The sequence below is a fragment of the Candidozyma pseudohaemuli genome (assembly GCF_003013735.1).
Source record: "Candidozyma pseudohaemuli strain B12108 chromosome Unknown scaffold00022, whole genome shotgun sequence".
NCBI classification, from domain to species: domain Eukaryota; kingdom Fungi; phylum Ascomycota; class Pichiomycetes; order Serinales; family Metschnikowiaceae; genus Candidozyma; species Candidozyma pseudohaemuli.
In genome coordinates, this window is record NW_020194456.1 from 75,209 (window position 1) to 91,755 (window position 16,547).

At 48.5% G+C, this 16,547-nt stretch overlaps 11 protein-coding genes across 11 annotated transcripts; 5 read left to right on the plus strand and 6 right to left on the minus strand.

The window, feature by feature from the left end:
• Window positions 1-310: 310 nt before the first annotated feature.
• C7M61_005139 (uncharacterized protein) lies at window positions 311-1,030 on the minus strand (the record flags this gene model as incomplete). Its single annotated transcript, XM_024860450.1, has 1 exon — window positions 311-1,030. The coding sequence occupies one exon, from the start codon at window positions 1,028-1,030 to the stop codon at window positions 311-313; it is 720 nt and encodes a 239-aa protein (XP_024711371.1).
• An 82-nt stretch (window positions 1,031-1,112) lies between these two features.
• C7M61_005140 (Sm-like protein) lies at window positions 1,113-1,547 on the plus strand (the record flags this gene model as incomplete). Its single annotated transcript, XM_024860451.1, has 1 exon — window positions 1,113-1,547. One exon carries the CDS (start codon window positions 1,113-1,115, stop codon window positions 1,545-1,547), a length of 435 nt encoding a protein of 144 aa, XP_024711372.1.
• Window positions 1,548-2,351: 804 nt separating this feature from the next.
• On the plus strand, window positions 2,352-2,964 carry FUR1 (uracil phosphoribosyltransferase; the record flags this gene model as incomplete). Its single annotated transcript, XM_024860452.1, has 2 exons — window positions 2,352-2,899; window positions 2,958-2,964. 2 exons carry the CDS (start codon window positions 2,352-2,354, stop codon window positions 2,962-2,964), a joined length of 555 nt encoding a protein of 184 aa, XP_024711373.1.
• Window positions 2,965-3,008: 44 nt separating this feature from the next.
• On the minus strand, window positions 3,009-4,289 carry ARP1 (actin-related protein 1; the record flags this gene model as incomplete). The annotated part of the gene is made up of 1 exon (XM_024860453.1): window positions 3,009-4,289. One exon carries the CDS (start codon window positions 4,287-4,289, stop codon window positions 3,009-3,011), a length of 1,281 nt encoding a protein of 426 aa, XP_024711374.1.
• A 102-nt stretch (window positions 4,290-4,391) lies between these two features.
• Window positions 4,392-4,874, plus strand: C7M61_005143 (uncharacterized protein; the record flags this gene model as incomplete). The annotated part of the gene is made up of 1 exon (XM_024860454.1): window positions 4,392-4,874. One exon carries the CDS (start codon window positions 4,392-4,394, stop codon window positions 4,872-4,874), a length of 483 nt encoding a protein of 160 aa, XP_024711375.1.
• A 499-nt stretch (window positions 4,875-5,373) lies between these two features.
• RPO26 (DNA-directed RNA polymerase core subunit) lies at window positions 5,374-5,838 on the minus strand (the record flags this gene model as incomplete). The annotated part of the gene is made up of 1 exon (XM_024860455.1): window positions 5,374-5,838. The coding sequence occupies one exon, from the start codon at window positions 5,836-5,838 to the stop codon at window positions 5,374-5,376; it is 465 nt and encodes a 154-aa protein (XP_024711376.1).
• A 177-nt stretch (window positions 5,839-6,015) lies between these two features.
• Window positions 6,016-7,134, minus strand: QCR2 (ubiquinol--cytochrome-c reductase subunit 2; the record flags this gene model as incomplete). Its single annotated transcript, XM_024860456.1, has 1 exon — window positions 6,016-7,134. One exon carries the CDS (start codon window positions 7,132-7,134, stop codon window positions 6,016-6,018), a length of 1,119 nt encoding a protein of 372 aa, XP_024711377.1.
• Window positions 7,135-7,918: 784 nt separating this feature from the next.
• C7M61_005146 (GPI-anchor transamidase subunit) lies at window positions 7,919-9,199 on the minus strand (the record flags this gene model as incomplete). The annotated part of the gene is made up of 1 exon (XM_024860457.1): window positions 7,919-9,199. The coding sequence occupies one exon, from the start codon at window positions 9,197-9,199 to the stop codon at window positions 7,919-7,921; it is 1,281 nt and encodes a 426-aa protein (XP_024711378.1).
• Window positions 9,200-10,232: 1,033 nt separating this feature from the next.
• On the plus strand, window positions 10,233-11,114 carry C7M61_005147 (uncharacterized protein; the record flags this gene model as incomplete). Its single annotated transcript, XM_024860458.1, has 1 exon — window positions 10,233-11,114. The coding sequence occupies one exon, from the start codon at window positions 10,233-10,235 to the stop codon at window positions 11,112-11,114; it is 882 nt and encodes a 293-aa protein (XP_024711379.1).
• Window positions 11,115-11,230: 116 nt separating this feature from the next.
• On the minus strand, window positions 11,231-12,523 carry VPS4 (AAA family ATPase; the record flags this gene model as incomplete). The annotated part of the gene is made up of 1 exon (XM_024860459.1): window positions 11,231-12,523. One exon carries the CDS (start codon window positions 12,521-12,523, stop codon window positions 11,231-11,233), a length of 1,293 nt encoding a protein of 430 aa, XP_024711380.1.
• A 1,616-nt stretch (window positions 12,524-14,139) lies between these two features.
• On the plus strand, window positions 14,140-15,870 carry C7M61_005149 (uncharacterized protein; the record flags this gene model as incomplete). The annotated part of the gene is made up of 1 exon (XM_024860460.1): window positions 14,140-15,870. One exon carries the CDS (start codon window positions 14,140-14,142, stop codon window positions 15,868-15,870), a length of 1,731 nt encoding a protein of 576 aa, XP_024711381.1.
• Between the last annotated feature and the right edge of the window lie 677 nt (window positions 15,871-16,547).

Here is a 16,547-nt window from a genome sequence, read left to right on the forward strand (position 1 = left end):
CCTCAATTCCCATGGAAATCGGCATTCCAGCTGTTCTAAGCTAAAAGAGCTGTAACGGGCTCGAACCATCGGCGGGATCTGTCATGTCTGAGACTTTATGATGGCTTCACCTTCGACAACATCAAGTAATTCTCTTTCGCCCCTTAACAAAACCAAGGCTCGTCGGTCACTCCTAGAGCAGCCTCCTTCGCTAGAGCATCCTCCTTCGTTCTTGAGCGCCTGAGTAAGCCCTGTAGATGCTTTAGAACCTCTAACCCCGCCCATTCATCATGGCGTAATGGCCCTTACCACTTCAACATCGCCCTTTCGCCTAAATCTCCTCTTCATCGCTGGCAAAGGGATCAAGCTCAGGGAAGTCGCCAACCTCAACCTGCTTGGGCCTCACAAAACTTCCATGGTTTGGCTTTGCTTCAAATACACGAAGCAGTCCAATCAGGCCGTCATTTTTACCCACCGGCTCGTCAAACTCAATTCCCACCCAAAAGCTTTCACCTTCGTCGAGCTCCTGAATCTTGCCAATGTACCTGACAACGCCCCTTCTCTCACTGGCTATGTTGATAACACGGCACCTGCTTCCCACAGTGATCCCCTCTGCAAGTCTCTCGTTCTCCTCCTGGATCAATCTCTGCTGTTCGTCAAATTTGGGATCAAAACGGCCGAGCTGATTCTGTTTCTTCCACAGAAGCACCGTGTTGTTGCGTTTGGCGTACTCCTCCTCTGAAAGCTGGAATCCTTCTGAATTCTCCTCCAACGCCGCTAGCGTCAGGTCTGGGTTTTCATCAATCACGTGTATTCTGGAGTAAGCGGCAACTCCCAAATCAGACACGTTCTTGTCGGTCTTTTCTCCGGCTTTATGGACAACCTGGTACTCACTGGAGGTCTTGACAGGATAGTAGTGTAGAGTCTGGAAGGCAGTTTCCACGCCGGTAATTTGCTCCAATCTTTGCAATAAGTACTGCACCAGCCACTGTGGCGAGATTCTTCTTTCGGACGACGTGAGATCCGACGTGATGTACACGAATAAGTCCATCTTGAGTGGTAGGTGGAGTGTGTGGTGCGAAAACTACATTTTCATCAACACTTTATCAGCATCAACACCTCTATTCCCCAACATGAGCCAGAGGCAGCGCCGAGACAATCGGGGCGACAGAAACAACAACAGAGACAGGCACGACAACAGAAACGAGCACAGAAGCGATAGGGACAGAAACGACAGAAATGACAGAAGCAAGTCGTACATGAGCAGACAGGAGAGACCCAAGAAGGAGGCCATTCTCGACTTGAACAAGTTCAAGGACCAGAAGGTGGTGGTCAAGTTCATTGGTGGTAGACAGGTTGTTGGAGTTTTGAAGGGTTTCGATCAGTTGATGAACTTGGTGTTGGAGGATGTCACTGAGCAGCTCAGAGACCCTGAGGACGATGCTGTTTTGACAGAGAAGACGAGGGATTTCAAGGTCGTGGTGGTCAGAGGTCCGCTGTTGTTGACTCTTTCGCCGTTGGACGGTACGGAGAGCATCGAGAACCCATTTGTGGTGGACCAGCAGTAGTTGCTAGAGCGGCGCCGCCGTGATGTATAAAAATAACCAAAAAATAGCGATGGTGTGATGTAGAGCGGAGGGTAGGGAGGAGGTAGAATGAGGGTTGGGAGATTGTGGTTGTGGAATGATTTGATGACTTTGATGCTATGTCAGGTAGGGTGTTGCGAGGGCATTTTGCCAGGAGAGAGCTTTGGAGGTCGGGGACATTGGAACAGGATCGGGGTTTTTTTGAGTACCTGGCTGATGATGCTGTTCATAATTCTGATCAGAACACTCGTATCAGTGAGTGGTGGGTATGATAAAGCGGTGATGAATTCAATGGACATGAGCGTGGCAAGGGCGCATAGACTGGTAGGCTTATAGCTTACCTCCTCTTAATTAATTCTAGGAGTCTGACTTTCCATAGGCGTTAATGGTACGGTATTGATCACGGCAGGTACCGGCATTGATCCGATTGAGGAAGCCATACTTGGAAGTACATTCCAGCTAGACGTCGATTGAGCTTTGCTTCAGCCCTAAATCTGCCATCATAACAATATTGACTGGCTCAATCGCCTTTGGCTGGGCTGTTGCGCTCCTCATTTGCAACCATTAGATAGTGACGCGGGACCACCACGGCGTGATCAAAAAATTGGAACGACAAGAACGCGTTCAAAAATCCAAAACATCACAAACCGGTTTCAATTCTCAAATCCAACATTTTGTCAAATTTGAAGCCGTGCAATGGTACCACCCGTCGGTTAAATCCATCACCTCACCTTATCTTGCTTGGCTTCAGGACATCGCGCCCAACTCATCGCAGTCTCCACCATCATGTCTGTTTCCAACGAGGTCAGCAAAAACGTCATTCTTTTGCCCCAAACCAACCAGCTTCGAGGTTTGTACTCCATCATCAGAGACCAGCTGACCAAACGTGGTGATTTCGTGTTCTATTCCGACAGAATCATTCGTCTCTTGGTGGAGGAAGGTCTCAACCAGTTGCCTGTGGAAGAAGCCGTCATTGAGTGCCACGGCGGCCACAAATACAATGGTTCCAAGTTTTTGGGTAAGATTTGTGGTGTTTCCATCGTCCGTGCTGGTGAGTCCATGGAGATGGGCTTGAGAGACTGTTGTCGTTCTGTGAGAATCGGCAAGATCTTGATCCAGAGAGACGAGGAGACCGCCTTGCCCAAGTTGTTCTATGAAAAGCTTCCTGAGGATATCAGCGAGAGATACGTGTTCCTCTTGGACCCCATGTTGGCCACTGGTGGCAGCGCCATGATGGCAGTGGAGGTTTTGTTGTCTAGAGGCGTGAAGATGGACCGCATCCTCTTTTTGAACTTGTTGGCTGCGCCAGAAGGTATCAAGGCCTTCCACGATAAGTACCCTGATGTGAGAATCATCACCGGTGGTATTGACGAGAAGTTGGACGACGACAAGTACATAGTGCCTGGCTTGGGCGACTTTGGCGATAGGTACTATTGCATCTGATTACATGCATTTTCTGTGAACGCAGTCGGGGTCCTCGGCGTACTCCTCTTGAGTGACCCACATTTTGCGGAACGTAGATAGACTGGCGAGGATGGAGCCTCCGATCCATGTGGTGTACTTGCGCTCTGGTGGAGCGTAGATCTTGATTTTCATTTTCGTGTCTTTGGCCACATTTCTGTTGTTGGCCCATATGCTGGCGTTGCTCTGGCTCGACTGGCTGGCCTTGAGCTCTTGAAGAAGACGGTCACCGAAGTTGCGTAGAAGCGTGGTGCCGCCGGAAAGAATGATGTTTTGGTATAGCGTGGGACGAAGGTCTAGGTCTGTTTTGGCGATCGAAACCGCCAACAATTCATCGATGCCAGGCAGCTCGTCGCCAATAAGCTGTGGATTAAATAGAATTTCCGGAGCACGGAACTGCTCGAGCCCCAATTGGAGCGTGTGGCCGTCGGGCAACTTGTAACTGGAAAAGAGGTCCATGCCGTCTTGAGTGGAAGCACCTGAAGCCGCTGCAGCGGCCAGACCGCCCATAAAGTGTGAGTAGGCCACGCCAGAATAGAGCTTTTCGTCACGCTGGGGCGCCTTGGACACGTAGCAGCATTTTTCCTTGATCTGGCGTGCAATGTCTAGTTCCGAGCTGGATTGTAGGTTGATGCCCAGCATCTGTCTGATCTGGAAAGCGAGGTGGTCTGTAACGTCCCTGCCTCCAATATCCATTCGTTTAATCGCTGTAGGCAACGAAAACCCATTGTACACGGGCACAACGTGGCTCACGCCGTCGCCCGAATCAAGCACCACTCCTGTGGTTCTACCCAGAGCGTATATGGAAAGCACAGCCTGAACAGACACGTACACACAGGGAATGTTGAATGTTTCAAACATGATCTGGCACATGTGGTCTCTGTTTGCCCTAGGGTTGAGCGGTGCCTCTGTGATCAAAAGCGGATGCTCCTCCGGTGCTGTTTTGAGCTCTTTGGTGAACGTGTAGTGCCACAAACGCTCCATATCCTCCCAGTCATTCACAATGCCGTGTTCTATAGGGTACTTGAGCCGGAGAAGCCCGCGGTTCTGCCGTGCCGAGCTCCCCACGTACGCCTCGATGTTGTTGTATTTGGATACGCTTTCGTCTGCCAGGGCCACTGCCATGATTTTCTGGTACTTTGGGCGTCCGACCAAGGAAGGTTGATGCACTTTTGGTTTTTCCTCTCCGGCAAACCCGGCCTTGATATTTCCAGACCCATTGTCTAGCACAATTGGCTGGTTATAGAGGGTCTCCTCTTCCATGGTAGTAGTATTCGCGGTGCGTAAACATCAACACTGATCAGATCCACCTACTCCTCTGAAACGGCAATAGCAAAACACAAAAACGGAAATTGAAGAGGTACCATGCTGCACTTGAGCACACTTTCCAACGCACAGAAGGTCCAGATCAGGAACGCCTTCATGTTGATAGACAGCGACTCCAAGGACTCCAAGATCACCAAGTCTGATTTGGTCAACGTCCACAAAACCTTGGGCGTGCCTGTTCCGTCCGATAAGCAGTTTGACGAAATGCTTGGGGGCGAGGAGCTGGTCGATTTCACCAAGTTCTCCCAAATCATGGCGCAGGAGTTTTCCAAAATCGACGACAGAACAACGATACACAATGCCATTCGTGTTTTCGCCAAGGGCAAGGAAACGCCTGTGCAGATAGACGCCGATAAGTTGAAAGAGGCCTGTTGCTCGGTGCAGTTGGGTGAAATCGGTTCAGGCGACCACAGGCTTTCGAGGTCTGCGTTTGATAAGCTCACCAAGGGCTTTGTGTCTGAACAGATGGACGGGTCCAAGGTGTTTTTAGCCGAAAAGTGGCTTGACGCTTACATTGAGTGAGCCTGGGGTCTGCGGGAGATTGTGGGAATAGAATATTGGTATTCTCTGCTGAGCCGTGGGTTCAATGCTTCTCAGCAATACGTTGCGACTATCGAATGGGGCTCTATTCTATCGAAAGTCTCTTCTTCATCTGAAGTCTCTTCTTTATTTGAAGTCTCGCTCAATCATCTCCACACCATGGCCGCTTACTTCACTCTACTAACGACTTACGACCACAAACGACACACCAAAAGCACAACAGAACAATGCACATCGAAACAAACACAACAAGGTTGAGGCTAGATCTCTTGCCCTCAAGGATATAAATCCTCTTCAGAGGACTCCTCCACAAATATACCATACCACCCCTCATCATAACTCATTCACTCAAACCCTATACCATCCCCCATCATAACTCACTCACCCCATTCAAACAATACGTCCTCCTCCGCAACTCTACAATCTCACCGCTGATTTTTATATTACATATGCAAGGTGCCCTGAGGCCCGGTCGTTTCCCTTACTGGTCGAGGATCAACTCATCACATCCCCAGTCCTCGTACGAGCCATCTGGCAAGTATCTTCTAATAACCAATGGCGTCTTTCTCTGCGCCAACTCCTTCATGGCAATCTGCAAAGGGTCGGTCTCACCCTCAATGTCCACCAACACTGGAGCATTCAAAGAGATCTGCAAAGCTCTGGTACCCAACACTCTGGCTCTCTCGTACTTCGTCATGTATGGCGTGGTGGTTCTGTCCTCTTTAGGAATGGAAAGCTCACGAGAAGTCTTGACTCTGACCTGGGCATCAGCTTCGCTGAAACCTCCGTTGATGATGGTTCTTCCATCCTCAGCCTTCATGCCCACGTCCTCGCCGTCCTGAGCACCTGCAGGCTCGGCAAAGTCGTCATCGGAAAAGTGGTCTGGGGCATCGAAGTCCTCGAAGTTTTCCGGCGCCTCGTTGTAGGGTTCCTCAACGTCAGACATGGTTGGTTTCTCAGAGTTGAGCTTCTCATCTTGAAAAACACTTCTGGGTGTGGTTGTGTGCAGGAACATCCACAGAATGGGTCAATACAAAAAGCTACACTTTGGTCGGACGGAACCTATATTTAGTCCATGCAGAGGCTGCTTCTAAATGTCGTGGAATATGCGTGATTAGGAGAGTTACAACTCATCGGCGTATGGCAACACATCGGTGTTACCGACAGCAACGTAGTTGAAAGCGCCCAACTTGGCGCCCTTGGCGCTGTCGGCGGTGATCTTGATGTCGTGTGGGTACTCGAAGGACTCCTGCAAAGCAACAGACACCTCGGCGGCCTTGATGGCGTCCGACAAGGAAGAAGCAGTGAGGCCCTCGACAGCCTTCTTGGCAGCCTTGATACCCTGGGCCACAAGGTTGGCGTCCTGGCCGGTGACGGAAACGACAAACAAACCAGCGTCCTCGTATTTGTACAATCTGGAGTCGGCACCTGGGATCTGGGCCAATGGAGAAGAAACACCCTTCAAGACAGAGTTACCAACAGCAGCAGACAAACCCTCGTACTTGGCGTAGTCCTTGGTGGCAACTGGGACACCAATGATGGCGGTAGACTCACCACCCTTTCTGAAACGAGCCTCCTTACCAGTGTGGGTCTTGACGGCTGGGGCCTTGAGAGAGCCAGATGGCAAGGCAGAGAAAGCAGACTCGGCAACAAAGTTGGCCAAGTCAGACTGGTTGGCGCCGGAGGCGTAGAGGGAAACGTTCTCCTGAGCGTAAGCCTCGGAAGCAAAGCTCTTAATGTCGTCCAAAGTGACGGTGGAGGCAGAGTCGTAGTACAAGGGGTTACCCAAGCCCTTTCTGAAGGTCAACTCGTGCAAGTGCTCCAAAGCAACAAACTCGGTAGAAGCATGGGCGGCAGCAGCCTCGGCCTCAGCCACAGGCACCACAGTCTCCACAAGCTCGTGTGGTCTGAAGAGAGGCTTGTGCAAGGTGTTGGCCAAGGCCTCCACATAGTAAGGCAAGTCCTGCTTCAAGAACTGAGTCTTCAACACAATGGCGTCTCTGGTGACGTAGGAGGAGAAAGAGCCACCCAAGAGCTCGGACTCTCTGGTGAAACGCAAGGCAGACTTGACCTCGTTGTTGAGGAAAGCGTACTTGGACAAGAGGTGGGCCACACCAATCTTGCCGGCTTTGGAACCGGCATTGTTGACCTTCACCAGCAAGGTGGTCAAGTTACCTGGGGCATCTCTGGACACCAATTTCACAGGGGCAGTGCTGTAGGCACGGGAAGCACGGGACAACATGATTTGTGTGGTAGTTAGGTTGGATTTTTTTCGATTATCTCAATGCGATTTGGGTGGCAGTGATTGGCTGTGGTGTGTGCAGGCACAAGTCAACTTACCAGAGGTAACGCCAGCAGCTTGTGCCAGCGGGTCGGTTGAGGTGGAATGTGTTAGGGTGAAGTTTATGTTTTTGGTTTTCAATTTTGATTTGGGAGATTCGTCGGTTTCTTCGGCAGGACCCTGGATGGTGCATATGTGCAGGCCATTTTTGCAGCCAAAGACGTTGAAGATAAAAAAACGGCAGGATTTTGGTGATTGGGGGGTGGTAAGTGGAGTTCAGATATACGTTTTCTGTTATTGGGTTTGCTTTTGGATTGTCGAGCTTATTGGTTGTTTTGGTTTGAGTGTGTCCTGTAATGTAACGGCAAGCTCAACAGCAACCGTGTCATTTTGCAATTAAATAGTACTAGAAACTGTACTTATTGGCTCTAGATAGGCATTTAGGTAAAAGGGCGAAGTTTTTTGAATTCTGTGTATTTACAATCTACCTCGAGTGTTTGCAATTTTCTGAGACATGCGTATATATACATAAATACTGCGAACTACAGGTGGTACTGAATGTGATGAACACCAATGGATGAAGCAACACATAATCGAAATTTGGTGATTTTTGAAAACGAAGCCAAATTTTCGTGAAACGCCAATAGGGAATGATGGATCACGCTTCCGCTATTTCAAGTGGAGCGACTAGCCCAGGGGCCTATATTACACTACACCGCAGCAAATTCTATATCCTATTATCATGCTAGATTTGAGTCAACCGAAGGTTGTTTTTGTCCTTGACTTCGTGGGTCTGGCAGTAGTCGAAAACTAAGCGGCCCCAGATAAAGTCAAGGAAGATGATGACATACACGCCGCCCCAGATGAGACTCATGCTGAAGAAGAAGTTGGAGTTACCGTTGCCCAACACGATCCAACAGTAGTAGAAGATTGGAGCGAGTAGCAAGCAAACAATAAGCATCAACGCGTTGATGAGCATGAACTTGGTGTGGGGGATGACGGTGTTCTTGAAAATGGGCAACATGGACAAGACAAAACCGAGGTCACCAATGATTGGGTAGGACTTGGAGAAGCAAAGCCAGGCAAACGACATCACCACCGCCAAAAAGGAGTCACCAAGGTGGGGTTCAGTTGACTTCTCAAAGAACCTCACAGTGAGCGGAAGCACAAAAATGATGTGGTACAAGTTGAAAATACCTTTGTACAACGGTGTGAAGTAGTCGAACATCTCGGTGAAGATGTACCACCAGAGACCCATGTTAGGCGAGAACTTGTCAAAGAACAAGACATTGCCGTAGCACTGGTAGAGGAAGTCTGGAGAGCCCGAAAGCACGAATGAAAGGAGGACCAAGGTGGCAATGGATGCAAGAAAGATGGCACCGCCTTGAACGGCAATTCTAGTCAAATCCCGCTGAGGAGAAACCGTGTAGGCGAGTGCAACAAGAGGCGCCACAAGAAAAGCTGGTGTCAATGATAAGTAGGCGGCCACGGCAAGCGCAATCATGGCTCTGAATGGGTTTTCGTCAACCACAACTTGAGCTACCAGCTCAATCACGAGGAAGTATGAGAAAGTGGCAGTTGAGTGGGACCAATTGGTCAATATCATAAGCGGATTGAACAAGTAGAACGCAGCGATGAAAGTCGAGCTGAATGGCAGCCCTTCGATCTTGCTTCTTTTCTGTTGATGCTGGTGGTACCACTGGTTGATACCTATAAGCTTGCAAGCAATGCCCACATCAACAGCAGCATACAACACATTGAACACAATGTACACAAACTGTTCAGGCACAACGTCATTCACGAGATTAAGCACGGCAACTAGCAAAGGGGGGTGGTACACGACACCTCCATCGTACACGTCCAAGTCGTTTTTCAATAGGTAGAAGGCTTCCTGGATCGACCTGAACGAGTCTATAGGTGTGGATGTTTCCACAGTCGAGGCCAAGGCATCTGTGATTTGTGGAAATAGCGTGGGAACCACCACACGAACAAGCGTGCCTATCACGAATACGGCCGTCAAGGACATGGTGGTGATAATAGGACACTTGGTGAAGTAGTATCTATTTGAGGCACGCGTGCAGGAGACTTGGTCTGGGTGAAGTTGACACGAAAGAGCTGGATTTGGTGGGAGTGAAGGAGTTTGGTGCTTTAATGTATTCTCAGGAAGAAATGAATGTGTACTTTTGATTTTTTCTCCCGACGACACCTTGTGTTGATACCTACTACTACTCTCCTGCACACCATCGAAGAAGTATCAACTACAACCACTTTCTTATGTCAACAGTATGTTCCCCACGATCGAACTTTTCGAAGCCTATACTAACAGCAGTTCCAACCAATCAACCCCAAGCCATTTCTCAAAACGCTTCTCAATAAAAAAGTCATTGTCCGCTTGAAGTGGAACAAGATGGAGTACAAGGGCACCCTTCTAGCCATCGACAATTACATGAATCTTCAGCTTGACGACACCTACGAGGTTGTAACGGAGGATCACGAGAAAAAGGAGGAGCTAATCGGAGAGATCTTCATTCGTTGCAACAATGTTTTGTTTGTTCGGGAGGATCCCGAGTCCAAGACCCAGGAGGAGAAGATGGAGGAGTAGGGGTACACAAATAGACGTTGAAGGATTGTACAAGGCCAGACAAGAAAGGTCTCTAATGGTTGGGTTTCACGAGCTGAATGGCGAAAGGCACTTTAGATGGCCTCATCGCTCTGGATGGTCATGCTGAAAAAGGTGGGAAGACCTCCAGCAAATTCGCCATTTCAGAGTTTGTGGACAAAAGAAGCCAAATTCTTTAATAGAAGGTTGTCAAATTGCACGAGGCTTCACTACAAATAGCACAGATCTCATGGAGGCCTAGGTCATCACCAAGATACCACTACGGTATCGGTGCCATTGCACCACAAACAGCAACAGACTAGTATATAGAAGCATCACCGCTCCGTAATCGAAAAACTCCAGAGGACACCTGCGCTTTTTATAGTACACTTTCCGTAACCATCCAGATCCACTATCCGACACAGCGCGCTTTCTCATACTAACTATTCAGTGTTTCACTATGGCTGAACCAGCACCCTACGGGGGCTTCATGACAAGAACCATAGATGCTGAAAAGGAACAAGAAGAGAAGCTCAAGCTGCAGCAGGTGGAAATCGCCATAAACGGTACACCACAGACGCTAAGACCTGAAGCCTTGCATATCAACGGTGTGGACAATTTATCAACAGAAGACTTGCAAGCATTTGTTGACTACTACCTCAATTTTGACAAAATCGGCGACGACGACTACAAGGAGGTCGAGCGCCCTATCTGGTTCAGAATCCAGTGGATCGACGACTCCAACGTGAATGTGGTTTTCAAGACACACGAAGACGCTGCTGAGGGTTTGGGAGCATTATCCATTTCTGGCGGAGCTTCTGAGGAGATTGTGAAGGAATTCAGCCAGGAGTATGTTTCCCAGATTGTTCAGGAAAGAGAAACCAAGCCATATGCGCCCACCATTGCTTTCCACAAGTACCAGAAACGCATCAGCGAAGAGAAGGACCTTTTTGAGGAGAAAAAGCAGAAAGAGGAGGAAGCCAACACCGGCATGGACGAGGACGACAGCTCCGTTGTGTTGTACATTAGACAGAGTCTCCAGTCCGACAGAAAAGTCAAGAATGCTGCTGTGTACTCGAGATACTATCTTCTCCACGGCGAGCCCGACAGAGAACAAAGAAGAAGAACAGCCAGACCCGAGCGTTCCAGCAGAGCAGAACGTGGTGGATACTCCAGAGACGAGGACGACGATGTGGATTTGTTTGCTAGCAAACTCAAAGAAACAAAGTCTGCCCGTGAAGACGAAGACGACTTGTTTGCGTGGAGATTGCGTGAAGCGTCGCCTGAAAGAGCACCCAAGAGAGGCGGCAGAGGCGGCAGAAGAGGCAAGGGCAGAAGGTGAAAAAGTAGACGTTTGTCATTGTATAGTATGTACGAATAATTTAGACCTGAAAGAAGATGGTGGACTACAAAGTACCATTAGAATGACGTTTTTGCTCTATTATCGGAAATCGTGGTCTAGTTGCCCTCCTGGCCAAAGTCGTTTGTGAACTTGGTGTGGTTTTCAATGTCTTGGGCGTTGACAGTGGGTCTGTTGCTCTTGACGGCCTTGATGAAGTCTTTGATCGTCAAGTCGGGCTCCTTCAACTCGTCGGTGCCAATGTCGAGCCAGCTCATTTCGCGGGCACCTTCGTCGCCAGGAGAGCACGGCGTGAGCTTCTCCAATCCGTCTTCCTCGACAGGCTTGAAATGGGTAGCCTGCTGGATCTTTCTGATTGGCTGCATCAAGGCGTCTCTCACCACCACGGCAATATCGTGGCCCGAGTAGCCGTCTGTCATTTCGGCCAACACCCGCAAATCCTGCTGGTTGCATTCACAGGGCACCTCGCCAATGTTCAACTCGAACATGCGCTTTCTAGCTTCCAACTCGGGCAATGCGATGTAGATTCTGCGCTCGAATCTTCTTCTCACGGCGGCGTCCAATTGCCACGGGATGTTGGTGGCGCCGAGAACCAAAACACCCTGTGAGTCGTTGCCCACACCGTTCATTTGCACCAAAAGCTCGGTTTTGATTCTCCGCAGCGCCTCGCTCTCTCCTTCGCCTCGGGGCCCACACAAGGCGTCCACCTCGTCGATGAAGATGATGGAAGGCTTATTTTCACGAGCCATGCTGAACAACTGCTTGACCAATCTCTCGGACTCTCCCATCCACTTGGACACAAGATCAGACGAAGAAACGGAAAAAAAAGTGGAGTTTGCCTCCGTGGCCACGGCCTTGGCCAAGTACGACTTACCCGTACCAGGAGGTCCGTACAACAAAATACCCAGGGTGGGTTTCCTGTTTCCGGTGAAAAGCTGGGGAAATTTCACTGGAAGAATCACCGCCTCCTTCAAGGCGTCCTTAGCGGTCTCCAAGCCGGCGATATCGCTCCATTTCACGTTGGGCTTCTCTGAAAGAATCGCTCCTGCGAGCGCTCCACGAAGCTTCTTAGTATCAGCGTCGTCGTCGTCTCCATCCTTCTTGGCTTTAGTGGAACCCCCTGACGCCGACAGCTCGGCAGCATTGGATTTCAGCTGCTGCTTCTCCAAAAAATCCTTCAACTGTTCCGCCCGCGAGAGGTACTCCGTGAACTTGGACTTGATCAACTCCTTCAGCTTCTGGTTCTTCTCGTACTTCAACGCAAGCATCAAGTAGTCCAAGCCGTTGTAGTAGAGTTTGTACGCCTCTTCGTAGCGTGTGGCGGTATCTGCATCTATGGCCTTTTGAATAAGGTCGATGCCTTTTGTGAGGAAGTCTGACGCTCCGGACATGGCTGGTTAGTAGGAGGACAGATGGTTGATATGGTGGTGCGCGCACACCAGATAAGGTGGGCGGGATGGGTTTGGGTTTTTGGGTTTTTGGATTTTTTTTTTGGAAATGGATTTGGGGGAATTGGGAGGTGTTTATATGGTTTCGTGGTGGATAAAAAGAAATGTGAGATTGGGCTTGGTGGGTTGGTTGTGTGGATGTTGCTTGGTTCTGAAATGGCTGCGAAAGGGTCCGGTGAGGCTTAACTGTGGAGGTTCATGAAGTTGGGGTAGAAAAAGGAAAAGGAATTTACCTGGTAAATAAATTACCAAGGATACGTTGACATTTGATTGAGATATAGCGATTATGATATTTCACTTCGGTTGACTTAATTCTTAATTATGTGTCTCAGTTACAATGGATGTTCTCACACCTTGTGGCTAAGGGAGCATTGTGGTGGGGTTTTTACCAAAATGGTGACTTTTCGAAAAACAAAGCATTGAGTGACTTTTGGTTCTCAGGATAATGGCTAGAATGAGTTGAAGAGGCAACCGTTGCTATACGCCTTGTTTGAGGGAAGTGAGTATGATGAAGCTGTACGAATTATAGAAAGGTTTTCCAATATTTTCTCTCATATTTCGGATATGGTGAAAAAAGTGAAATCATTGATGTGCACTAAAGACAGTTATGCCACTGTACTCAATAATGTCACTGAAGACACTTATATCACCGACACCAAAAAGTCCATAGTCACTGAAGATTCCAAGGACACTGATAATGACGCTGCGTGAATGCCGATTTTGAGCTGCTTCCCGTCAATTGCCCAACTACCCAACTCACAATGAAAGACGTTTTCCAGCCCTTTCAGCTCAACCAATTAGAAAGCCTTCCGAACATACTTTGCCGTTGTACATTATTCACCTGTCACTCAAGGATACCACAATCTACAGATCCCAATCCTCTTTTCATATCGTTCTCTTACAAAAATTAGCTTTTTTTGATAACACAATGGAGATCTTCCATTTCTGCGACTTATCAGATAAGCGAAATACCCAAAAAGCGGGAAAGTTTCAGCCACTCCGATCTCCCATATCCTTCAACCGGCGCAACAGAAAGAATTGACGTTCAGCCACAGAAGCATCCACTTCACCTGGCGTTCGAGACCAATGAAATTGAAACTCTATTTAACCGTGCACTAACCCAACAACCACAATCGATTCCGCTAATAGCCGGCCACCAAGCCCATTTACAACGAAAAAGTACAATCACAATAAAAAAACGAAACATAAAAAAGGCCCCATCTCCCTCACCCTGAATCCTCTATAGACAATAAGTGTATCCTTCACAACAAGCCCTTGCATAAGTTCCGTTCCAGTGCGGCTCGGAGTGAGGCTTGACACAAAAGCTGTCAAGCAAGAGAACAACCTAAACTGGTTTTGTGAAGCTGTTAAAAGAAATACATTCCGTTGCGTAAGAACGTTTAAGCCCAAACCTTATTTATCATGAAACCAAAACACAAACCTGTCATCTCCTTAAAATAACCCCGCGTGCCTCCTCATCGGCACGGTTATCTCCTCCTGCAACTCTCCAATTAGCCATTCGGACTATATAAATCAATCACTTCCTTTTTTTTTTCTCCATGCCTCGCTACTCTTCCTCGTCCTCCGATTCAGCAGCAGAGGCCTATACACCAAAACTGCTTAAATCAGAAAGCCACACAACTCTCGAGAGACAGGTTACTCACGGTTCCGGAGGTTCCGGGATCTTGGAAGAACTCAGGGATGAACACCAACAGGACAACGACGAGTACGTACTGAAATCGTCCGTGCCACTTGCCGAAGAGGCCATAAATGATGAAATAAATCGGGTCTCCAGACAACACTCCGCACAGAGTAAGGACAAGGAGCCCTGCTCTGATAATGTGAGTGAAGAACTTGACGAGCCACAGGACCACCCTCTTGACGGGAAGTTTGGTATGTGGCAGGCTTTTTTGGCGATGCTTTTGGTGTTCCTGACATGGGGCTCGAATGCCGCTTTTGGTGTGTTTTTGAACTACTACATGACCAATAGTCTGTTTCCTGGAGCCTCGAATTACGACTTTGCGCTTATAGGTGGTATCGTGGTGTTTCTAGCGCAAGTGCTAGCGCCCGTATGCTGCTTTCTTATCAGTATGTTTGGCCAAATGCCTGTTCTCGTCTTGGGGTTGGTGCTCCAAACCTTGGGATACATTCTAGCATCTTTTTGCACAAAGCTCTGGCAGATCTACTGCTGTCAAGGTGTTCTTGTGGGCTGCTCCTTCAGTTTGATTTTCATTCCCGGCACCTTGACGCTTCCTACGTGGTTTGATAAAAAAAAGTCCACTGCAATGGGTATCTGTGTCTCTGGTGCTGGTTTAGGTGGTTTGATCTTCACCTTGTCTCTCAACAAGCTCATTTCACAGACTGGCGACCAGAGATGGCCTCTTCGAATGGTGGGCTTTGTAACGCTCGGCACGACCTTGTTTGCCCTTTGCTTCTTGCGACCAAGAAACAAGAAAGTTATCGACATCAACACCTCAAAAATCACCTGGGAACGCATTGTGGCCATCACCAAGGTGGTGTTCAACATGGAGCTTTTCAAGTCGCTCCATTACAACGTTTTGGGCTGCTGGTTCGGCTTGTGTCTCTTGGGATACGTCATTTGTCTCTATTCCTTCTCCAACTATGCCTCATCCATAGGCTTGAGCCACGACCAGTCCAACAACCTTTTGGCTATTTTGAACGCCGCCCAGGTCGTCGGTAGACCGCTTGTGGGAAGATTGGCCGACCGGTTCGGAAGAACAAACACTTCTGCGTTTTTCTGCGTGTATTTGGCGATTTTGATTTTGGCATTCTGGCGGAACGCTAAATCGTACGGAGCCCTCATTGCTCTTTCTGTCTTGCTCGGCGGTCCAGCCGGTATTGGTTCAACCATGTCCCAATCTCTCGGTGCTGACATTCTAGACGTTCAAGAACGGCCCCAACTTATGCCTGCTGCATGGTCGGGTCTCAACATCGTGGTTGCCTTTTTCTCGCTTCCCGCTGAGGTGATTGCAATTGCATTGAGGGAGGATGGCGCTTCTAATCCTTTCGACCATGCCCAGGTTTTCACCGGGTGCATGTTTTTACTCGCTTTCTTGCTTCTTCTCTTTAATCGTGAGTACCTTGTGAGAAAGAAGTTTGACAAGAGAAGAGCACAGGCTGGTTCGTCGATGGGCTATTTGAGAGCAGCTGATCTTGTTGAGGACGACGAAACAGAGCTTGCACTGGCCCGGCTTGAGCGATACGATAGGTTGCTCCAACATAACATCCAGTACTACTTCATCCGCATGTTCTACCCCATCAGGGTTTGAACCTTTCTTGCATCTTGAACTCACCTATATTTATTAGAGCTGATGTTTCTTTGAGTTCATGAATTGAGAAACATTTGTAGAACTTGAAGGAGACTGACGGTATTTCTTAGTTTTGAGAGTAGTTTGGATGAAATGGGGGGTTTTTTATGGGGCCGGTCGGTTGAAAGCTTGTTGGTCAGTTCTGAGACATGGCTGCGAAATGCTGGTGAGGCTGAACTGATGAGGCAATGGGACTATTTGGTGGGAAAAATTGGTTGGATTATTTGGCAAAATTATTTGGCAAGACTTTTGGCTGAATCATTTGGTTGGATGATTTGGTGATATTATTGGAGTCATCATATCATCTTCGTCTCTGGTGATTACGCTTTTCTTCGACATTCAACGATTTGGTTGGGCTTTTTTCAACTGCCAGGTGGAATGAGAATCGAGTATTCGTTTTGACGAAACGCATGGTTTTCACGTTCAGCTGAGTTGGCGCTTCCACTTTCTGGATAGAATCTGAGTTTCGTCACACCACTGTCGAATCACGGAAACATTCACCCACTTGAAAGACCCCGATATCAAGCAGATCCCAACTCAACTGAACCAAGACAAATTCACTCCATAAAACCCTCTATTTGGACACCTCCCTGCCAATTCCATTGTTCGTCAAAGTGTGCCTGACCAGACTACGTTGT